Source organism: Micropterus salmoides, unplaced genomic scaffold, assembly GCF_014851395.1.
Source record: "Micropterus salmoides isolate LMB-PRFRI ecotype aquatic unplaced genomic scaffold, ASM1485139v1 Ms_hic_scaffold_12, whole genome shotgun sequence".
Taxonomy (NCBI): Eukaryota; Metazoa; Chordata; class Actinopteri; order Centrarchiformes; family Centrarchidae; genus Micropterus; species Micropterus salmoides.
The window spans coordinates 35,310,788-35,331,954 of NW_024040263.1; the positions used below are offsets into that span (position 1 = coordinate 35,310,788).

General features: G+C 45.9%; 1 protein-coding gene across 2 annotated transcripts; it reads right to left on the reverse strand.

The window, feature by feature from the left end:
- Positions 1-471: 471 nt before the first annotated feature.
- Positions 472-20,529, reverse strand: LOC119899878 (calpain-1 catalytic subunit-like). 2 transcript variants are annotated; one of them, XM_038714697.1, is made up of 23 exons: positions 20,251-20,529; positions 17,191-17,220; positions 16,715-16,955; positions 16,072-16,141; positions 14,542-14,660; positions 10,555-10,688; positions 10,230-10,398; positions 9,974-10,057; positions 9,809-9,894; positions 9,651-9,725; positions 8,498-8,658; positions 7,997-8,166; positions 7,224-7,235; positions 6,922-7,133; positions 6,790-6,829; positions 6,576-6,641; positions 6,222-6,279; positions 5,415-5,479; positions 4,894-4,962; positions 4,173-4,251; positions 3,979-4,092; positions 2,797-2,855; positions 472-2,105 (listed from the first exon to the last, which is right to left on the reverse strand). In XM_038714697.1, exons 3-23 carry the CDS (start codon positions 16,952-16,954, stop codon positions 2,079-2,081), a joined length of 2,109 nt encoding a protein of 702 aa, XP_038570625.1. In that variant the 5' UTR covers position 16,955; positions 17,191-17,220; positions 20,251-20,529; the 3' UTR covers positions 472-2,078. The 2 variants fall into 2 exon arrangements, with proteins under 2 accessions (XP_038570625.1, XP_038570624.1); XM_038714696.1 differs by lacking the exon at positions 17,191-17,220 and having other exon boundaries at positions 20,251-20,528.
- Positions 20,530-21,167: the final 638 nt, after the last annotated feature.

Here is a 21,167-nt window from a genome sequence, read left to right on the forward strand (position 1 = left end):
TGATTCAGATGTTTTTTAAATGATACTAAAGTGAAAGAGATATTTTGAAACAGATTCAGATTTTAGAGCCTTTTCCTGTTTAAACTACAGGCAGAACAGACGGACAGTGAAAGCTGGTCTGTTTGTTCATGGCCTTAAAAGCTTTTGCTAAATGTTAATAAAATAATGAGTCTCAACAGTTTAACATGTAAACAGCACAAACAGGAAGATGCAACTTGTTCTGTATCCGGAGAATAAACGTGTGTGAGCGAATTCACATCTAGTTGATCACAGCGAGCTGCTGTTGAATTCTACATGATGAGATTTAATTTAACTATAAGGACAACATTTCACAGTAGAAATGGGAGCTGGAGAGTTTTGTCAGGGTTAGATTGTTGTTCAGCTCACGTTTCTTTACACGTGTGATCATTTCAGACACAACGACTGTAGCGGACTTTAGAACAGGATCCTTCAGAAACAGGCGAGACACAGTCAGCTGTTCAGTTCACTTTAATGAGAGAAAACACGAAGCTCATCTGCTGCATCAGTGTTGGTTTGACCGAGCCGAACCTGAACGCCTCCACCTGCTGAGGCCTTCACTGTCCTTCATCCTCCCGGTCATTAAACCCAGAGCTCTGACTCACAGGTGGAGGCAGCAGCTCAGAAATACACTAAGAAATAATGCAGAGGCCTAAATGTTAAAGCTGTAGCGCCCCCTATCTGCAGAGGGCAGGCAGCAGCAGAGTACTGCAGTAAATATCTAGTACTGTAGTACTGCTGTAAATATGTAGTACTGTAGTACTGCTGTAAATATCTAGTACTGTAGTACTGCTGTAAATATCTAGTACTGTAGTACTGCTGTAAATATGTAGTACTGATGTAGTGTAGTAAATATGTAGTACTGTAGTACTGCTGTAAATATGTAGTACTGCTGTAGTGTAGTACATATCTAGTACTGTAGTACTGCTGTAAATATCTAGTACTGTAGTACTGCAGTAAATATCTAGTACTGTAGTACTGCTGTAAATATGTAGTACTGTAGTACTGCTGTAAATATCTAGTACTGTAGTACTGCTGTAAATATGTAGTACTGTAGTACTGCTGTAAATATGTAGTACTGCTGTAGTGTAGTAAATATGTAGTACTGCTGTAGTGTAGTACATATCTAGTACTGTAGTACTGCTGTAAATATCTAGTACTGTAGTACTGCAGTAAATATCTAGTACTGTAGTACTGCTGTAAATATCTAGTACTGTAGTACTGCTGTAAATATGTAGTACTGATGTAGTGCAGTAAATATGTAGTAATGTAGTACTGCTGTAAATATGTAGTACTGTAGTACTGCTGTAAATATGTAGTACTGTAGTACTGCTGTAAATATGTAGTACTGTAGTACTGCTGTAGTGTAGTAAATATGTAGTACTGTAGTGTTTCCACTGCAGGTGTCACACTGTCTGTAGTATGAAGCTCACTGCTGCCAGAACCTGAATCAGAACCTGAACCAGTCTTAAAACGTCAGTCTTATATTATTTGAATTTAAACGTTATCTCCTGCTGTCCCACCGCTCACCAGCGGGGGGCAGTAATGTCTTCAAACAGGAAATAACCCGTTCTTTGTTTTGTGGCCTAAAAGTGTCTGAAAATATAAATTCTCATCGTGTGTCGACGTCAGCGTCTTCAGCGTCTACAGAAACACACCAAAAGACTACAACTCCCATGAGCCTCTCCTCGTAAACAATGACACAGCAGCTTAAAAATGATGATTCAGCATCTGATTCATTCTGACTCACTCAGGTCACCTCAGCAGGTATCAATAAATAATAATACATGTCAATAAATTTAAATATTAAATAAATATTCAGTTTCAGATTACAGCGCTGATTAAGTGAATGATTATTTCCTGGCAGCAGTGATTCTCCACGCTGATGTTGGAAGACTTTGATGATGTCAGCACAGTACTGCAGTAGTACTGAAGTAGTACTGCAGTACTGTGCAGCACCGTGTGGTTACAGCTGCAGTGGAGCAGTTTCCTGTTCTTCTTCCTGTTGGAGGCACTTTGACTGGAGCTCAGACTCTTCTTCTTCTTCTTCTTCTTCTTCTTCAGCCACACATGGTCACATACAGCCACTGAGGAAGAGGAGGAGGAGGAAGAGCAGAGATCACACAGCAGAACCTTAAAATAACCTCGTCTCATCTCGGCGCTGAAACCATTTTATTTTATTTCTTTAGATTCGATGAGAGGTCACGAGTCACCAAGTAAACGTCTTACATTTAAAAAAGTTACTTGTTTTATTTAAATTAGATGCTCTTTCTCTGGAAATCCAAAACTGCTCCTAAACTCAACAAACTAAAACCTATTTCACTCATTCTAATGACCAGATTCCATAGAAATGATTAAGAAATAACAATAATCTCTATTTAGAAGCAGGTTACAAAAGAAATAAAAGGTAAGATGAGAGAAGTCAATCCAGACGTAGAAAGACAGAGTTCAGATATAAAATCAGGACAAACTCTCTGATTTAAGAAGAGATTTAAAAGATATCCAGTAAAATAATTGCTGAATATCTTGATGTATTTATTCTCTCAGTAAAATCACAACAGTGAAACGTCCTGTCTGGTCTGTAAACTTAAAGCAAGCCTGCAGACACGACTCAGGGCTTAAATCATCCAGGTAAGGTCAGTCTCTGTCTTTATTTACGGCGAAACGCAGCTGCTGAGTGATTTTCTGTGTATCAGTAACATGATGTTCTAATAAATACAGGAAGAACGTTTCTGGTTCTCTTGTTACGGAACGTCTGAGCGTTTTAACGTTTGGTACCTCGATGATGTTCATCTCTACACTTCCTGTGGCGTCCCGGTCCAGCTCCTGGAAGGTCTCTGAGGACAAACAGGGAGGAGTTTCATTTACTGATCGCTGTCAGGTGGAAAGAAGAATTTCAACACACAGAACAAAATGTTTCACAAGCAACTTTAAGGGAAAGTATTATCAGTTAAATGTACTTAAAGTATTAAAGTAAAAGTACTGCAGTAAAAAAAGTACCGTACAAGCTGTTACTGCTCCTGAATGAATCTAAGTCGCTCTACATGGACAGCAAACTAACCGTTATGACCTAACACCTTATAAATGACTTGGGGCGGTGATGGAACAGTGGATAAGACACACGCCTTTGGTGTGGGAGACCCAGGTTCAATCCCCCGCTGTGTCCCTGAGCAGGACACTTAACCCCTCGTTGCTCCAGAGGCGTGCGACGTATAAAAGCGTCAGCTAAATGAGTAAATGTAAAAGACACGTTAGCGATACGCTAAAAGTGGCAGCTACAGTTACTCACACAATCACTTCCTCTAAAATAAAAGCGGGAGAACATTTTGCTTCATGTCGAGTTTATTAAGAGCTTCAGAAGAGACTCTACTTCCTACACTTCTGAAAAAGCCGTCAGTAAACGTGTGACTGACTGAATTTTCTCAATGAAAAGAAGTGTCCATTTAGGTTTACGAATGCGGATCAACGCGCCGGGATGCAAACACACTACAGCACATGCTTTATTGTCCTTTTATTCAGTTTGTCTATAAATATCCGCTGTCAGATCGAATCCTACAACGTACTTAACGGGAGCCCCGCACAGTACCGACTGCGCTAAACATACACATGATTTGAAATAATTTGACTTTGTTTAATGGCCCGCCATGTAACGGCTTGAAAAATCTTTGGCCCGATGCCAGGCTTACTTGCCGACCGCTGCCATACGTGATTTCCCACCATTAATCAAACGTTTCCAACCATCAACTCGTGGAGCAAACTTTTCTCAGACTTTCTGAGTTGTTCCGACCTCGGGGGCGTTCGTTTGTGCGATTGTTCCGACGCTACATGAACGCACAGTAAATCTGAATGTTTTGTTAGTGAAATCTGGTGAGCAATTAAAAGAAGAAAGGGAGGTCCCTGGCTTCACTTGGTAAAACATGTAACATTAGATATCTCAGTCCCCGGCCTCTCTGTACGTACTGAACATGGCCTCCAGTTTGACCAGGCAGCAGGTGAAGTTGTCGAAGTCGATCATCTCGTTGTCGGCGTATCGAGCGACCAGCGTCTGGTACAGCTTGTTGTTCAGTTTGAACCCTGAGGGCAGCAGACGTCACAGCTCAGATCAACGCAGCGACGGTCAAGAACACGGCGACGTCAGGATCTACGGGACTTACCGCCGTTTTCCAACGCCAGACGCATCTCGTAGGAGCTCATAGATCCTGATTTATCCAGATCGAACTCTCTGAAGATTCCCTGCAGAGGAGAAACAAGCGGTTCAGCCCGGGTTCATCTCATTTTAAATGTTTCTGTAATTATCTGAGCATGTCTCCTGGATGAAGAAACATCACACGTTCATGTTCACCAGTTTGTTTCTAAATACTACAATACCCATGAGCCTCAGCTGCTGTTGCTGTTTAAGCTGCTGAATGTTTGATCAAGTGTAAAGCTCTGCGATTGGCTGTGTGTCAGTGAAATGCACCCTGGGAGTCGTAGCTGACTTCAGGTTTTATGTCTTCAGACTTCTTCTAGCTTCGACTTTGTTTCTGATTCACCTCCGTCACAAAAGCTGCGTATCAGCATCCAGGTTTCCTGAAACTAGCCAAGCTAAGCTAACAGAGCTTTATTCCCTCTCTTCAGTAACTTTATACTGGATGATGTGGGGAACGAACTGTCAGGAGGGAAAAAACAGTAGAGAGAAAGTGCAATTGACTAGAATGTTCCTGGTAAGATAGCGTGTTAGCCGTTAGCTCTAACTTGCTCTGTGAGTAGTCTCTACGTCACCGACACCAGAAACATCCAGACCTGAACAGAATCTGACCACAGCTGCTTCTCTGTGAAGCATCAGACTAAATGTGTTTCCAGCCCAGAACACAATGAAGCTGATGCAGAACTTACCAGCCACTTCTTGATCTTGTTCCAGAGAATCTGAAACTCCAGCAGGCCGAGCCGAGCGCTGCCGTCTTTCTGAGCTCAAGTCAAGGTCCACACGTTTTCATTTCAACAAGTGAAAAAGACTGAACAGCACAACAAATACTTTTACTGCAAATAGAAAAGTAGTTTGTTCTAGCAGCAGTTATCTCTTAGTTTTCACTTTGTTCAACTAAACTATGAGTCACTTCAAATGAAACCAGAGCTGCTGGATCAATTAGCACCCAGGATTCCTTCAAGGACTCATTAGTGTTTTCATGTCAGCCCGTTAACCATTCATCCTGAATACGGACTTTTACTGCTGACAAATAAAACCCATCAGTTTTCACATTTCCTACATTTCCTGCTGCCTTTGGTTTCAGTTTGGTCCTTAAGAGAGACTTTCTGCTGGAGTCTGATAAAAACCACAGCAGAACCAGCGGAACAAACCAGCAGACAGCAGCAGAACCAGCGGAACAAACCAGCAGACAGCAGCAGAGAGAGGATACGTCCATGAGGCTGACCATGGCTCTGCAGGACTCCATGCTGAAACCATCAGTCTGCAGGTCTCGGTCTGTAAACAACCACAGAGGAAGAAGTCAGCCAACCAGAAGTTAACCAACCATGATGGTCTGCTTATGTCTTGAGTGATGAGGTTCTTTGTGTTTCCTTTTGGTTAAAAGACAAAATATTTATTCTTATTGCTAATAATCCTGATGTTGAATATACGTACAGATGTGGTTGGTTTACAGACTGGGAGGCTGCTGGCATTGCAAACATTAGAAACCTCTAGACGAAGCTCTAAAATCTTTTCAGCCATTACAGGAAGAGTTTCAAATATAAAATAAGTATCTTATATACCAATATATAGTGTATGTATAGATACAATCTGAAAATATGTTGCAGTGTGCCACAAACAACGCTGAGTCAATGTGGTCACGTCCATTCATCAGACATCTATTCCATATTTATGTATTTCTACATTTATTTATGTTGACTGTATGTTTGTCTGCATGTAGCAGCTTATCACCAAAGCAAATCCCTGGTATGTGTAAAACACTACTTGGCAATAAAGCTTCTGATTCTGATTCTTCTGATTGTGACACTCCTCTGTCCAACGACACATCGTTGGCTCTGTGTTCTCGGTCCGCTCAGAGTAGCTTATTTCAGGTCTTTCAGTCCTGCACGTCATCATGATGCGATCAATAACTATCAATGTTTCCTTATGAAAGATTATCCAGTGGTTTCCCTTCAGGATGTTTGGCTCACTAAGAGCTCTTTGGCTCTTTGCCCTGTTAAGATTCATGTTTACTTACGTTTGGACACGACTCGGTTGAGGACGGTCCGGAGCTCTCGCACTGAGATCTCCATGTCCTGATGAGAGGAAACAAAATATTATGTAAACTTTTTTTCATCAGAAACGTCTCACAGCTCTCCAAACTCAGAAACAGAGGGTCGCTGTGAGTGTTGGAGTTAGCCTGGATGCTAACATGCTGCTTCAAACACAAATGGGTTTTTTACAGCTTCAGTCTGAATCATTTCAACATCATTAAAGCTCAAACCGAAGAGTTTTAACTATAAAAGTTGAATAAATCTCAGCTGCTCAGAGGACAACACGCTGAGAAGGTTTTCTGAACTGTACATGAAGCATTCGAGACTGAAACACTCACGTCTCCAGACAGCTGAGCGAACATGGACCTGAAGGAGTCATCCACGTCGCTCTCTGTGACTTCCTCCTGCAGAGAGTTTAAGTGATGAGTGACGGACAACGTGTCTGTGTCTCTTTCTGTTGGATTATTAATGGCTGGATAAAAGAGTCGTCAGAACTGAGAGCTGAAATAAGTCAGGGAGGAGCTGGCGATCGTGACAAGAGGAAGTTCTTACCTCTTCATCAAAGGTGGCCTCCACGTCGTCGCCCATCTCCCTGCAGATTCACACAGAAACATTTACGGATTCTTCCTGTCCGAATAAAAACTAGAATAAAAACCCGTCCGGTTCTGGATCTGACAGACTCACTTGGTCTCGGACTGTTTCTCGGTGAACACCCTCAGGACGAAGTCGGCCTCCTTGGAGGGTTCGAAGGTCGACGGGACGATCAGGTACTCACCCGGCGGGAGGCGGAGCCTGGCGCTCACCTCTCGCAGGTTGATGAAGGTCTCAGAGCGAGCGCAGGAGGAGTGGCGCAGGAAGAAGTCCTTCTTCATGTGGACGCTCGGACAGCCTCGGTACTGCCGGGCAGATGGACGCCGGTGTTAATTCAGACGAGTTAAACGTTAGAAAACGGTTTGATCTGACAGTTTGACCGCAGGCCGACTCACCTCCTCAGGAATCTGTGAAGCAGAAAACACAGAGAAGAAGTCATGAAACACAAGATTAACAATCAGTGCTGCTACGAGCTTATTATGGAATTAGCAGCTGGGTGCTGAGATGGTTGAGATCATTAGCATGCAGAAGTTCAGGGAGTTCCAGGACGTTCTTAGCTGTTTGCTGGTTGTTAGAGTGTTTACATGAATAATAATAATGGTTTGTTACGAGGGGGTAATACCGGGGGGTACAGCGGATCACAAGGTTAGTGGTTGGATCCCCCCGGTCTGCATGTCGAGGTCTCCGTGGGAAAGATACTGAACCCCAAACTGTGTGAATGTGCTCATTTCTGTTTCCGACGGGCAGCTGGCTCACCGGTGTGTGAACGGGTGAACGGGGAGGGGTGTTAAAGCACTTCGAGCGGTCGGACTGGAAAGGCTCTTTACAGGTACAGACCTTTTACCATAAAGCACTTTCCAGGCAGAGGCACAGAGTGGCCTTGGTGCTGCAGAGTTAGCTAAAAGGCTAAAAGGTTATGGCAGCTGAACAAGACAGGAAACAAATAAAAAGCACTTAGGTGAAAGCCAAAAGGTAAAAATAGGTTTTAATTCTTAATGCTGAGCAGAAGGCTAAGCTAGCAGCTAACTGGCAGACCTGAGGGGCCTTTGGGGGGTTGAAGGTTCAGCGATGGAGCGGCTGACCGTGCAGAGCTTTGTGTGGATTAACAGATCTGCAGCCTGGCTTTTGTGTGTTTACATCGTAACATTACAGCTGCTTGGCCTCTGACCTCGTAGATGGCGAAGCCGATGGTGTGCACGTCCTGGCCTTGGCGGCGGTAGCGGCGGCGGTCTTTCTGCATCAGAGCCACCAGGAAGCTGCAGGCGGCCTCGTCGTCCTCGGGGTCGTCGTCCTCCTCCAGCAGGGAGATCTTATACTGAGGGTTGATCCAGAACGTGTCTGCAGGGAGGCAGCCACAGCCAAAGCATCATGGGATATGTAGTTTTTATAGCATTGATTTCATTATCAGTGTTGTGCTTTTAGATGTTTATGTGGAGCCCTCTGATTGGCCCCTGTGTGCAGGGCAGGCTCCCGTCTGCAGCTGAATTAAAAGCTGCCACTGTTCACTTTTTAATCCAACAATGGATCCAACATTACCCATAGTGCACCTGGTAGTGTCTTTCATTAGAGCCCAGTTTGGATCACAGCCTGCACGTTAGACAGCTGTAGTCTGATGACTTCACTACATGTGCTGGACCTGTGTCCACACAGACGTTATTATCAGCCTCACTTGGATTGTTCCTGCAGCCCCCGGCGGTGCTTCCTCTCCGCCAGCCGCCCTCAAACATCACAGTGCTCCAGAACCTGGTGGAGTCCTCGCTGAGAGCGTCCGGCGTCAGATTACAGATCTCCAGCCGGGAGAACTGACGCAGGAACTCCTGGAAAGACATCCTGACAGACAGACAGACAGACAGACAGACAGACAGACAGATGGTTACTCTCCTCGTCCTTTACATGAACTCTCCTGTGTGGGTTCTACTCTCAGGTGGGACGTCCTGCTCCGGCCACCTGCAGGCTCACTGGTACCCTTTATAGATAAGGCAGTTTCTGGTCTGCTGCCTTTCTGACCTTATCACGCAGAAAAGTGTGAAATTCTTTATGAGTCTGTACCCCAAGTGGGGGAGTTCAAGTACCACGGGGTCTTGTTCGTGAGTGAGGGGACAATGGAGCGGGAGATTGGCGGCTCTACCGCACCGTTGTGACCAAAAGAGAGCTGAGCGGGAAGGCAAAGCTCGTTCCTTCCCTCACCTGCGGTCATGACCCAAAGAACTAGATTGCGGGTACAAGCGAAACCGAAATGGGTTTCCTCAGGAGGGGGGCTCCCTTAGAGATATGCTGAGAAACCAAGTCATCCGTGAGTCGAGCCGCTGCTCCTTTGTGTTGAGAGGAGCCAGTTGAGGTGGTTTGGGCATCTGGTAAGGATGCCGCCTGGACGCCTCCCTAGGGAGGAGTTCCAGGATGTCCAGCTGGGAGGAGGCCTCGGGGAAGACCCAGGACTAGGTGGAGAGATTATATCTCCACACTGGCCTCGGGATCCCCCAGTTAGATCTGGTTAATGTGGCTCGGGAAAGAGAAGTCTGGCGTCCCCTGCTGGAGCCGCTGCCCCTGGGAACTGACCCGGGTTAAGAGGGTGAAGATGGATGGATTTCTTTCTGCTTTCTGCCCCGTTTGTTTATTCTGCACACTCAACATGGAATACATTGCAAAAGGACTTGAAAGGAGACTTTTGAATCCAAAATGAAAGAATCGCAGTCAGATTCCTTACTATGTTTGTGAAGCGGACTCAGACTTTCTCTCTTACTACGCTCGTCTCCTTCAGCGTCTGTCTGAGCCTCTGTGTCTTCCTCCCTGGTTAAGTAAAGCTTATAATAACGTTAACCTACCAGAACTCTCCGTCCTCCATCTTGCAGAGCAGCTCGTCTTTCTCTGCAGAGTCGACGGCGCTCCACTCTGAGGAGCTGACACACCAACACGTGAAGTTAATCACTTTGTTCTGTGCTGACACACGGCCTGTTTTAAAGCGTAAAGATGAAGCACTGACTTGTCGCTCCAGGCTCCGGTCCACTCCACCTGACCCCAGGGGTTTCTGATCCGGATCAGACGCTCCTGCCGGCCGCGGTACTCCACCTGCAGAGAGGACGACAAACATGACTGGGCGCTGATGCAGAGCGTCTTCTCCGCTCGGTGTCTGATGGCAGAAGCTCACCTGAGTGAGTCCGGTTACAGAGTAGGCGTGGCCTTTAACCAGCTTCTTGAAGGTCACCGCCTCCATGTCGAAGGCGCTGGTGATCTGAGGACGAAGCAGAACGTTAACGCGTGCTGAGCAGCTCCTGCTCACCTGGTGTTAAAACCCGCACCCCAAACCCCGAACCCTAACCCCACCAACTACATCTAAAGTGAACCCGTCTGACAGATTCTGTCTGGTTTTAACCACGAATGGCTCGAGCGTGTGCGTGACTGACGTCTATGGAGCAGCCCAGCAGGGATTCTCTCTCCAGAGCTTTGCTGATGATACGATGAAGATCTTTGGGAGCTTTCTTCAGCTCGTACATCTCCGACACACCGCCCGTAAAGTCCTCGAAACCTTCAGTGGTGCTGCCGCCGGACAACGCCTCGTACGAGCCGTTCAACCTGGGAACACACAGGAAACTGTGAACGTTCTGACTGTAACTGAGGAAAAGCCTCAGAAACATCGAGTGCTTTTAGCTTCCTAAACTCTTTTGATCTGTTCCTAACGAAGAGTTCAGACAGCGTTTCCTCAGCAGGGCGGCGGGCGGGTGGTCTTACTTGGCGTAGGCCTTCTCCAGCAGGGCGCTCCAGAACTCGCTGCCTTCAGCCGAATGGACGAACAGCAGCTCTCCGTCTTTAACCGGCAGACGGTCGTCGATCACCACGTCCACCCACTCGCCGAACTGCCAGAACTGCACACAGACAGACAGAAGCGTCTTATCTTTATATAAATGCAAACGTTGATCTCAAAATACTCACAAGAACAAAAGAGCACCAATGTTTCAGAAAATCTGGAAGTAGACATGAGCTGATCAGAGATTTATAATCAATACAAATGAGAAAACAACCAGTAAAACAGTGGCCTTCTGGGTAGTTATCAACCTCACGTAACACCAAGGGCGTCACTTTGTGTTGAGAAGTGGTGGGGGGGCTCACAGGGGCTCGGATTAGGGCTGTGAAGAGACACTTAGCTCGTGAGACATCACGTTATCAGGTTCACGGGAACGAGATGAAAAGATATTCTCAATGCCGGGATATATGAGCAGGGGGTCAGGGGGCCTCCCCCAGGAAATTTAGATCTTTAAACACTTCAATTCCTGCTTCCTGTGAAGGTTTCTGCACCAATTTATGGTGGAAATGTTTTTATTTATGTAAAAGGAAACACAGAATTCAGGTTTTAATATAAATAACTCTCAGATCTGTTTCTCCTGCAGATCAACCTTTCTCCTGTAACATCGTCCCTGCTGAGGCCTCGTTTAGTCTTCACCTCCTCTGTCAGGCTCACAGGGAGAGAATGGAAAACAAGTTGTTAAAGACCTTTTGGGGCATTTTAGAATCAGCATGTTTTCTTAAAAATAAACCTTTCTAAAAGAATTTCCATTAGTTATTTACCTGTGAGTTGTATTTGTTTTTTTTTTTAGGAAATTATGCTTTAAAAAAGTGGTGTGGACATGTCCCCAGCGTCCCCGGCGTCCCCGGCGTCCCCGGCGTAAATGACACCTATGTAACAAACCCAAAATGAATCAGGTGTAACTCCTCAACCAAAAGGCCCACATGCATAATGGGATGCAATTTGATAGGTCGGAAGCTAAGGATCAAGAATCCATTATAAGGTATAAATATTTCCATTCTAGAGTAGGTTGAGATGAAATACTGCATAAATGAAAGATAAAATTCTCACCTAACAAAGCTATACAGTTAGGGGGGATATCCCTGTTGCATGATGCTGTTTGCAGCCCGACACCTGTAGAAAACTATGAAAAACCAACTCAACATTACCTGTCAGAGCAAACTTGTTTAATTTCACTTACGTGTTACCAAAAGCATTCAGTCCATCTGAATACAGTTGCTGCTGTACATTTCCCCATCAAAGAAAACCTTACAAAGGGAATGAAGTTTGACTCCAAATGGAGCAGATTTATTTTCAAAAACACACCAAAACAGGAAATTTAAAAAAGCCCAACTGAGAAACACAGGTATGAACAACAGGGGGGGGAGGTGCTGGTGCTGGTGCTGGTGCTGGTGCTGCTGAGCCTGCAGCAAACTGCAGCATCTCTGCAGCCAGCTGTTCCCTAAACGTGTGCAGCTGGGTGTGCAGCTTTGACATGTTGGGATCCTTATGAAGAATGAAACTATTCACCACCGCGATGTCCATGTAGAAAAACGTCTTGTACCACTTCATCTTTTGATGGTGGACCCTGTAGTAGCCCTGCTTTTGTTGTAGGCCTCTGCAGCATCAGGAACAGGGATGTCTCGTGTCTGCCGCACATCAGCCTCTTCGGTGTTTCTCCTCACGGTCGTTCCACTGTACGCTTCGTGCACCGCGGAGCACATGTTCACCTCGCGTGTGTCCTTCCACTTCAATACAGCAGCTCGTCTCGTCTAACCCCCTCTGAACCCTCTGGGTAGGTCGTTCTGCGTGGTCTGTGGAAAACCTGCACGGTTTCTGCCAATGGTCTGCGAATAGCTGGTGTGGCTGTTCTGAACCTGCAGACCTACTTGGAGCACGTTTAGGTGCCAACTTCTGCAGCGCCTTTTCTCTCAAGCCCCGCCCACACTACTGCGTACGGAGACCTTTTGCTACGTTTGCACCTCCCGTCCAGACTACAACGATGAAAACAAAGACCTAAAACGGAGAAGTTTAGAAACGCTGCCGACCCCGTTTTGTGTTTCAAAACTCCGGAGGACGTTTTAGTGAAGACGGGCCAAAACGGAGGACTTTAGAAACGATGACGCAGCCGCTCACGCTCGGCTCTCTGATTGGTTCTTGCAAAGCAGAAACACGATGCTGCTGACCCGGTTTTTGACATCATATTTTTAGTAAAATATTCTGTACCGTGCAAATAACATTTATCTGCCTAAACTCGTACTGTGCATGTCGCCGTTTACTCTGCAACGACTCCCAGTCTGTTTTCTGCCGCCATCCCCCCGTGTTACATTCATTAACAGTTCCAGCTCGTTATTGATCCATGCAACAACAAAAAAACTGTTCTGATGCTTAGTCTGTATTTATTTATTCTTTCACCAAATCATCGGTAACTACGGAACAGACCATCTGCTTCCTGTTTACACCAGTGCACCTGAACGGGTCCTAGCTGTGCGTCATTTTAATGTAGACGGAGATCAGCGGAAACGCTGCTGTGGACGGAGATCGTATTCGTTTTAATTCTCTGTTTGTAAACGGAGTAGTGTGGGCGGGGCCTCAGGCAGCGTCTCTGCAGAGGAGTCAGAGTCAGAGCAGGGGGGCCACGAGGACCGGGTTTCTGAGAAGTGGGGGGTCATCCTGATGTCCCTGACTCACCGTCATCATCATCACCATCACTGCTGTGGGAACAAATGTGGAGGAAAAACAAACAGATTTATTTACTGGCGCTAGTTTGGAAAACGTAACACAAGTAGGTTTTATATATTTTTATATATTTCTTTATCTGCCAGCTTTCTGTTATTATTTCTGTTCTTGATGAATGTGCATCTGTAACAAAACAATTTCCCCTCAGGGATCAATAAATATGTCTGATTCTGATTCTGTTTTGGTGAACAGCTTTATTAAAGCTTTAAGAAATTAAATTTGTCCATTATGAGCCTAAAACACAACAAACCTTTTGAGGTCAACATGCTTCAATCAACCAAAAATCTATTTTTTTGTAAGTTATAGCACTTTTCATGCAAAGACCATGTAACACGGGGGCTTCAAGCTATAAAACAAAGACCCCCCCGAACCAGTTATTGTTTATATACAGTCTGTGGTAATAAGCTCCAAACAGTGGGAAAGATAAACAGTTTCCATACCTTTCCGACAAAGAAGGCTCATCTTCGGAGTGACTGTCTGCAGAACATCTTCATCGTCGGACGAAGAGTCAGTCGGTTCACCGGGGGCCCCTTCCTGCGCTTCTTCAGCATCACACTGCGGGTCATTGGAACTCCACCAAGTTCCCGCTAACCAACCACCCCCCTTCACTCTCTCTGCACCACACGGAGGCCCCGCGGGGTCCGAAGATGCTGCACGGTGACCGAACGGCGTGATGCTTTACGGCACCAACACGACTCTTCAGCGAGCTGTAAGATGTGAGCTCTTTAGAAGAAGCTAGCTTCAGTGTGGATATTATGGCAGAAGAGACTGAAGAAGATGAGGAGGAAGAGTGACCGAGCAAGAATAAACATCAGACTGGCTTTTACTGGTTGAGCTAACAGAGCTGAAAGGCTGCGGGACAGACGGCGAGCTGGCCTTCTTCCTGTCGGACTCGTCAGTAATAACTTGTTAGCTGCTCGCTGTGGCAAAGCTAGAGGTTTAGCTGCTAGCTATAGATCTGGAGTTGATGTTAGCGAACACACTCGGACGTCGGCAACGTTACTGTCGGTGCCTGCGTCGGATGCTGGCGAGAGCTTCGTGAAACGGCGTGCATGACACCGGCTCGTACAGCTGAAGTACACTCTGAAACAGTAGGGGCACCACAAAACACATTAACATCTCTTACATAATGTTGCTATTTGAACGCATCGTGAATATGTTAAGTGGGCGTGACCTCTGGATAGGCGGAGTCTCACCTGGAAGTGGAAGATGCCGGCGTATTCGCGGTCGAAGCTCTGGCCGTGAGGAACCACACGATGCAGCAGCCGTTCGTTCAGAGTCAGAGAGCCGATGGCGGCCAGCAGCCAGCAGTCTCCTGCAACGCAGAGTCCACCTTCAGACATTCAGCTGACTCCTCACCTGCTGTCAGCTGACTCCTCTGCTGCTGTCAGCTGACTCCTCACCTGCTGCTGTCAGCTGACTCCTCACCTGCTGCTGTCAGCTGACTCTTCACCTGCTTCAGTTATTACTCTCAAACTCTTTGATCTCAACATGATGCAGATTACTGTGATCTGAACTGTTCTTTCTACATTTATCATCTGCTTCTTGTTTCTCGTCTGTTTTTGTGTGAAACGCTGTAGATGTAAAGCACAAAGGGCTCCACAAATAAACTATTATCATTATTATTATTATTTCATCAGCTGTGTCATCCTGACTGATGGAGGATCAGACTTTATGTTTCCAGGAAGTGTTTGTGCTGCAGCAGCTGGTTAATGTGCAGACTGAACATCAGCTGACTCCATTATCCTGAACAGACACTCTGACGGTCTCCGGGGACGAGCTAATGCTAAGCTAAACGCTAACATCAACGACAACATTAGCCCCTTTCAAATTAAGTTGCTAATGTTTCCTGCTAATGGAGTTTCCACCCACTCACTGATCAATAAACAATCTATAAAGGTCAGGAGCGATGGGCTGAGTGCTGCCTTCAGGTGCTCCTCGCTCAGTAAGTTCTTCCTTCACCGTGTCGTGACGGGCAGGAGATGTTTACATCTGCACTATGTGGCCAAAGGTCTGTGGACAGCCCCCCTGTGTTTCCTGGTGCGTTAGACGCCTCTCTAAGGGAAACGCTAAAACCAAGTCCTCAAACAGCGTCTGTACCTGTGGGGACCTCAATGTTGGCCCCCACATTCATGTGCATTCAGGTTAGTCCCCACTGGGATATAAAAACATGAAACACACACACACACACACACACACATAGCCTTGTAGCACTATCGTCATGGGGACATCTCATTAACATAATCCCTTTACATTAACTCAACCTTTGACTTACACTAAAGCCCAGGAGACTCACCCTGACCATAAACCTTCAGCTGCATGTTGATTTGTGTTTCCCAACAGGCTGAATGCTGGGAGGTCACTTCCTGTCCTGCAGCTCTGAGGCTGATCCTAAGTCAGCACGACGCTCTAATCAAGCAGCAGGACTTCATTCAGAAACATCAACACAAACAGTGGAAACGTTTCCTGCAGGAAGTCTCTGATGAGGCTGCTCTGTTGGAGAACATCTGAGTGCTCGTATCACCTGCTGCCGGCGTCACGGGAAACTAAATGTTTGAGCGCAGCACAGTTACACAAGTTACATGTCATGTATCTAAATAAAAGTATGTTCTGTATATCAGCAGTCTTTGTGTCCTTTAAGTCGTGCGTTTGCTCTGTGACTCAGTCTGCCTCTCAGTAACAGCCTGATAATAACAGACTGTGTTTGGGTCACATGACCGACTCACCCAGCGCCCCCTGACAGATGTCGGTCCTGGTGGCTCCGCCCACGATGAACTGAGGCCTCTCTGTCAGCTCCTGAAACAGCCAATCAGAAACAGCCGTCTGATTTACATCCCAGCCGAGGTCAAAGTGTGACAGATGAAGTTCTAAAGGGTTCTACTGTTCTAACATCTGAAACAGAGAACCTGCTGCTCTCTGGGTTTCTAGACGGACACCTTCAGAGGATCTGGGGTTCTGCTAACAGCTGATAAATACAGGTTAAAAACAGCTGGTGCTGCGTTCAGAGCGTCCCAGACTCCTCAGAACTCTGGAAATCTCCCAGCTTCCTGATAGTTTGTACCATTTTAATTTAACACAGGCAAATATACTTCACGCTGCCTTTTAGCTGACGGTTTCACATGTACAACGTGGGCTGGGAGCTGCTGTTTGACGTCACCCAGCTTCCCGTGAGGTCGGGACAGATTTGAGTTCACAGGCAGGAACTTTAAGAGGTACTTCAAGGTACTTTTTCTAGTTGGAGTTCTGAGTTACCTGAACGCAGCATAACCTACAGACCCCATGGCTCATACATACTTCCTGTTTACATCCCCCAAAGTATTCTGGGAGTTGTAGGCCCAGGTACGATCCTCCCCGAGTTCTGGTTCTTACCGTGGGTCTCTTCCACTCCACCCCTCTGGTTTTGGCGGTGAACGGTCCGAGTTCCTTGAAACCCAGTGAGGCCGGTTCAGCGGGGAACAATGGGTCCTGGAACAGGGATCTATTCTGCAGACAGTCCTCCTTCAGGGCTTGGTAGTCCTGGTTCTGGTAGAGTACGGCCTGCTGGACTGAGCCCAGACCTCCAGCTCTCTGCCGTTCCTTCTGGATCCGGCCCGACACGCCTCCGAACATCCTGATCCACAACAGAAGAACTCATCAGAAACCTGTCAGGGTGTTAATGTCAGCCTCCTCTCAGGCCCAGACCGGGATGAAACGTGGTCAGAACTTCACATCCTGCGCCACCAGCAGGTCTTTGCTTCATGACTCCTGCAGAACTGATGACTTCCCATCAGCCTCAGCTGTTTACTGCTAATCAGCTAATGTTAGCATGCTAACAGGCAGCGTAATAAACATGCAGACATTCGTACCTGATCTCTGTCCAATGGGCTCGTCAGAAGCTGACAGGAAACAGAATCTGGTTAGTTCATCGACCAATCAGAACAAGCCGTCACTACAGGTGCTGGTCAAATAATTAGAATATCATCAAAAAGTTGATTTATTTCAGTAATTCCATTCAAAAAGTGAAACTTGGATATTATATTCATTCATTACACACAGACTGATATATTTCAAATGTTTATTTCATTGAATTGTGATGATTAAAACTGACAACTAATGAAAATCCCAAATTCAGTATCTCCGAGAATTAGAATAATACTTAAGTCCAATACAAAAAAAGGATTTTTAGAAATGTTGGCCAACTGAAAAGTATGAACATGAAAAGTATGAGCATGTACAGTACTCACTACTAAGTTGGGGCTCCTTTTGCCTGAATTACTGCAGCAATGCGGCGTGGCATGGAGTCCATCAGTCTGTGGCACTGCTCAGGTGTTATGAGAGCCCAGGTTGCTCTGATAGTGGCCTTCAGCTCTTCTGCATTGTTGGGTCTGGCGTATCGCATCTTCCTCTTCACAATACCCCATAGATTTTCTATAGGGTTAAGGTCAGGCCAGTTTGCTGGCCAATTAAGAACAGGGATACCATGGTCCTTAAACCAGGTCCTGGTAGCTTTGGCACTGTGTGCAGGTGCCAAGTCCTGTTGGAAAATGAAATCTGCATCTCCATAAAGTTGGTCAGCAGCAGGAAGCATGAAGGGCTCTAAAACTTCCTGGTAGACGGCTGCGTTTACCTTGGACCTCAGAAAACACAGTGGACCAACACCAGCAGATGACATGGCACCCCAAACCATCACTGACTGTGGAAACTTTACACTGGACTTCAAGCAACGTGGATTCTGTGCCTCTCCTCTCTTCCTCCAGACTCTGGGACCTTGATTTCCAAAGGAAATGCAAAATTTACTTTCATCAGAGAACATAACTTTGGACCGCTCAGCAACAGTCCAGTCCTTTTTGTCTTTAGCCCAGGCGAGACGCTTCTGACGCTGTGTCTTGTTCAGGAGTGGCTTGACAGAAGGAAAGCGACAGCTGAAACCCATGTCTTGCATACGTCTGTGCGTGGTGGTTCTTGAAGCACTGACTCCAGCTGCAGTCCACTCTTTGTGAATCTCCCCCACATTTTTGAATGGGTTTTGTTTCACAATCCTCTCCAGGGTGCGGTTATCCCTATTGCTTGTAAACTTTTTTCTCCCACATCTTTTCCTTCCCTTCGCCTCTCTATTAATGTGCTTGGACAAAGAGCTCTGTGAACAGCCAGCCTCTTTAGCAATGACCTTTTGTGTCTTGCCCTCCTTGTGCAAGGTGTCAATGGTCGTCTTTTGGACAGCTGTCAAGTCAGCGGTCTTCCCCATGATTATGTAGCCTACAGAACTAGACTGAGAGACCATTTAAAGGCCTTTGCAGGTGTTTTGAGTTAATTAGCTGATTAGAGTGTGGCACCAGGTGTCTTCAATATAGAACCTTTTCACAATATTCTAATTTTCTGAGATACTGATTTTGGGGTTTTCATTAGTTGTCAGTTATAATCATCAAAATTAAAAGGAATGAACACTTAAAATATATCAGTCTGTGTGGAATGAATGTATACATTATACAAGTTTCACTTTTTGAATGGAATTACTGAAATAAATCAAATTTTTGATGATATTCTAATTATATGACCAGCACCTGTAAACAACAACAAGATAATTTTCACCAAACTTCTCATCGGCGGAGGGATTTACCTTCAGCGCTGCAGCGGCGAAACAGCTGATCAATACTCAGCGACTGTTTAGACTCATTCATGACTCAACATCTTTGCTATGAAACTGGTATCTTAGATTCTGCACTGTGCTGAGACCTGAAGTTTAAGCGCCTGAGGTTGCTGTGGGTGGGATGCCGGGTCTGCAGGTCCCGGGGGGTCCCCCTTTCCCTCTGTGTGAGGTGAGGAGGGCAGAGAGACAGCGTGATGCCTCGGGACATTTCAGCTGCTCTGAGGGAGGATTAGAGGAAGAAGGTACCGACGGCTCGACAGAAACCTGTACGCGTGGCAGCTACTTCTTTATAAAGCAAAGTCCCCGACAAATAAACTCTAAATGTTCCTGCATTTAAGAAGAATTGAAGTGTTGAAGAAGAAGAGATCTGAAGCTTTAGGACGTTTTGTGAGAGAAGAACCTGCAGATCAGTGAACGCTGACGGTCTGCGTTTCAACACCCACAGCAGATTCAGCTGACTCATCACTCTGAAAGCTCTCTCTGTTCTCTGGAGCGCCACCAAAATACCAGACCTGGTTCCAGCTGCACCTTGCTGCTGTGAAAAGAACCAGAACGACCCAGATCCCTGATACGAGTTATCAGCTAGACCTTTAAAACTAGTTCAGATCAATAAAACCATGTGGCCCCGGTCTTAAAGAGGGCCCCTGGTCCTGCAGAGGGCCCCTGTGTGAACATCTACCTGTTCTGTTCCAGGTTCTGTTTGTTGCTCAGGTGGTTTTATGTCCCTGCATGGAGTCCTAAAGTTGGCAGGCAGCTCGGGGAGGTCGGCTCTTTAATAACGCTGAGGTTGACGGTCCGTAGATCAGCTGTGGGAAACGGCCGGTTTCCTCACTGACCACTTTGAAGACTTCATCAAACCTACAGTGTGAAATCACTTTAATAGGTGCTAAAAGCAGGAGCATTATAGACCTGTGCTGTAGAAATAAACCTGCCTGACGTTATTATCTTTCCTATCATGAAGCTGCTGGAAACTTCCCGGCTCGCTGACGTCGCGTTTTACCCTGAACATACTAACATTTTACTGCTTTAACCGAAAACTATCAGAATCTGCGTAACTTATCTGGTCTCACCCCAGGATCCCCTGCTCTGCCAGAGAATTATATTAAATTATTATTCATATATTTTTAATTTAATTGAAATCTACTTTATTCCCTGTTAAAGATCAGCTGGTGACGCTGCAGAAGGACTTCTCTGATTGGTTAATAAACAGGATGGCGTAAACACTTCAGTTTCTGTGAAATCAGCTGTAAACACGGTGAAAACAGCTGATCAGACTCACGTGTTCCTGCTGAGTCACGGTTCGGTTGTAGTCCTCCAGCAGTCCCGCAGAGACCCGGACCAGCTCAGCCCAGTTCGGACAGCAGCTCCCAGTGAAACCAGTACAGGCGGCTCGGTCCGTTGTGTGTCTGGACTTCCTGTCGGGGTTGCGGTCCTGTGCGCTGTGCTGGATGCTGCTGTGGATGCTGTGCTGCAGTCCCGGGCCCCGCCCGGCGGGAGGGGCGGGGTTACATCTCCATCAATAACAGTGAGGGCCCCTTAAAGAGACAGACGGCTGCTGCCTCCTGAGGATCAGTCTGAGGCGGGACAATCCTTCCGTTCAGCTTCTCTTTGACCTCGATAGGGTGAAGGTGGACTCATGAGGACTCAGGAGGAGACCAGGGACCGATCCGACTGCAGGCTTTAAGCTGACTTTATTACACATGAGACCGGAAGTCTCCTGTCCAGCAGACTCTCAGCAGGTTTTCACTGAACACGTTTCTCAGGAAGAGACGACAAAACAGCTCAATAAACAGGATGAAATAAATAAATAATAAATCCGAGTAGAGAAAGTTAAAACAATAAATAAATAAAAATATGGGGGTTATTATGTCCAGATATAAATAGCTTCCTACTTTGACCTTTTTATTAGTTAAATAGAAAAAATTATTTTTTTATTGCGTGTCACAATGAGGTTATTCAGCGAAACAACATTTATGTGTATTTTATTTTGTCATGATGACATCGTTAACTAGACTCTTTCCTGTAGTTGTAAATAATTATTGATTGATTGTATATAGTGTCTGTATTTTTTACATTCCTCTGTCAACCTGAACTTAGTAAAGAAAAATCTAATTTTATCTTCAAGACTCCTCCTGGATGATGTGACGGAGCAGAAAAATGTATTTATGGTTTCAGAGCTGAACATTCGAGGATTTC

Bases quoted from the DNA above. Each gene is read 5' to 3' on its own strand.
- LOC119899878 (XM_038714697.1), bottom strand. From the start codon at position 16,954: ATGTTCGGAGGCGTGTCGGGCCGGATCCAGAAGGAACGGCAGAGAGCT. The intron at 6,830-6,921 runs GTGAGTCTGTCA...GTGAATCTGCAG, and splicing joins GAGAAACAGTCCGAGACCAA to GGAGATGGGCGACGACGTGG. The intron at 6,642-6,789 runs GTAAGAACTTCC...AACTCTCTGCAG, and splicing joins AGGCCACCTTTGATGAAGAG to GAGGAAGTCACAGAGAGCGA.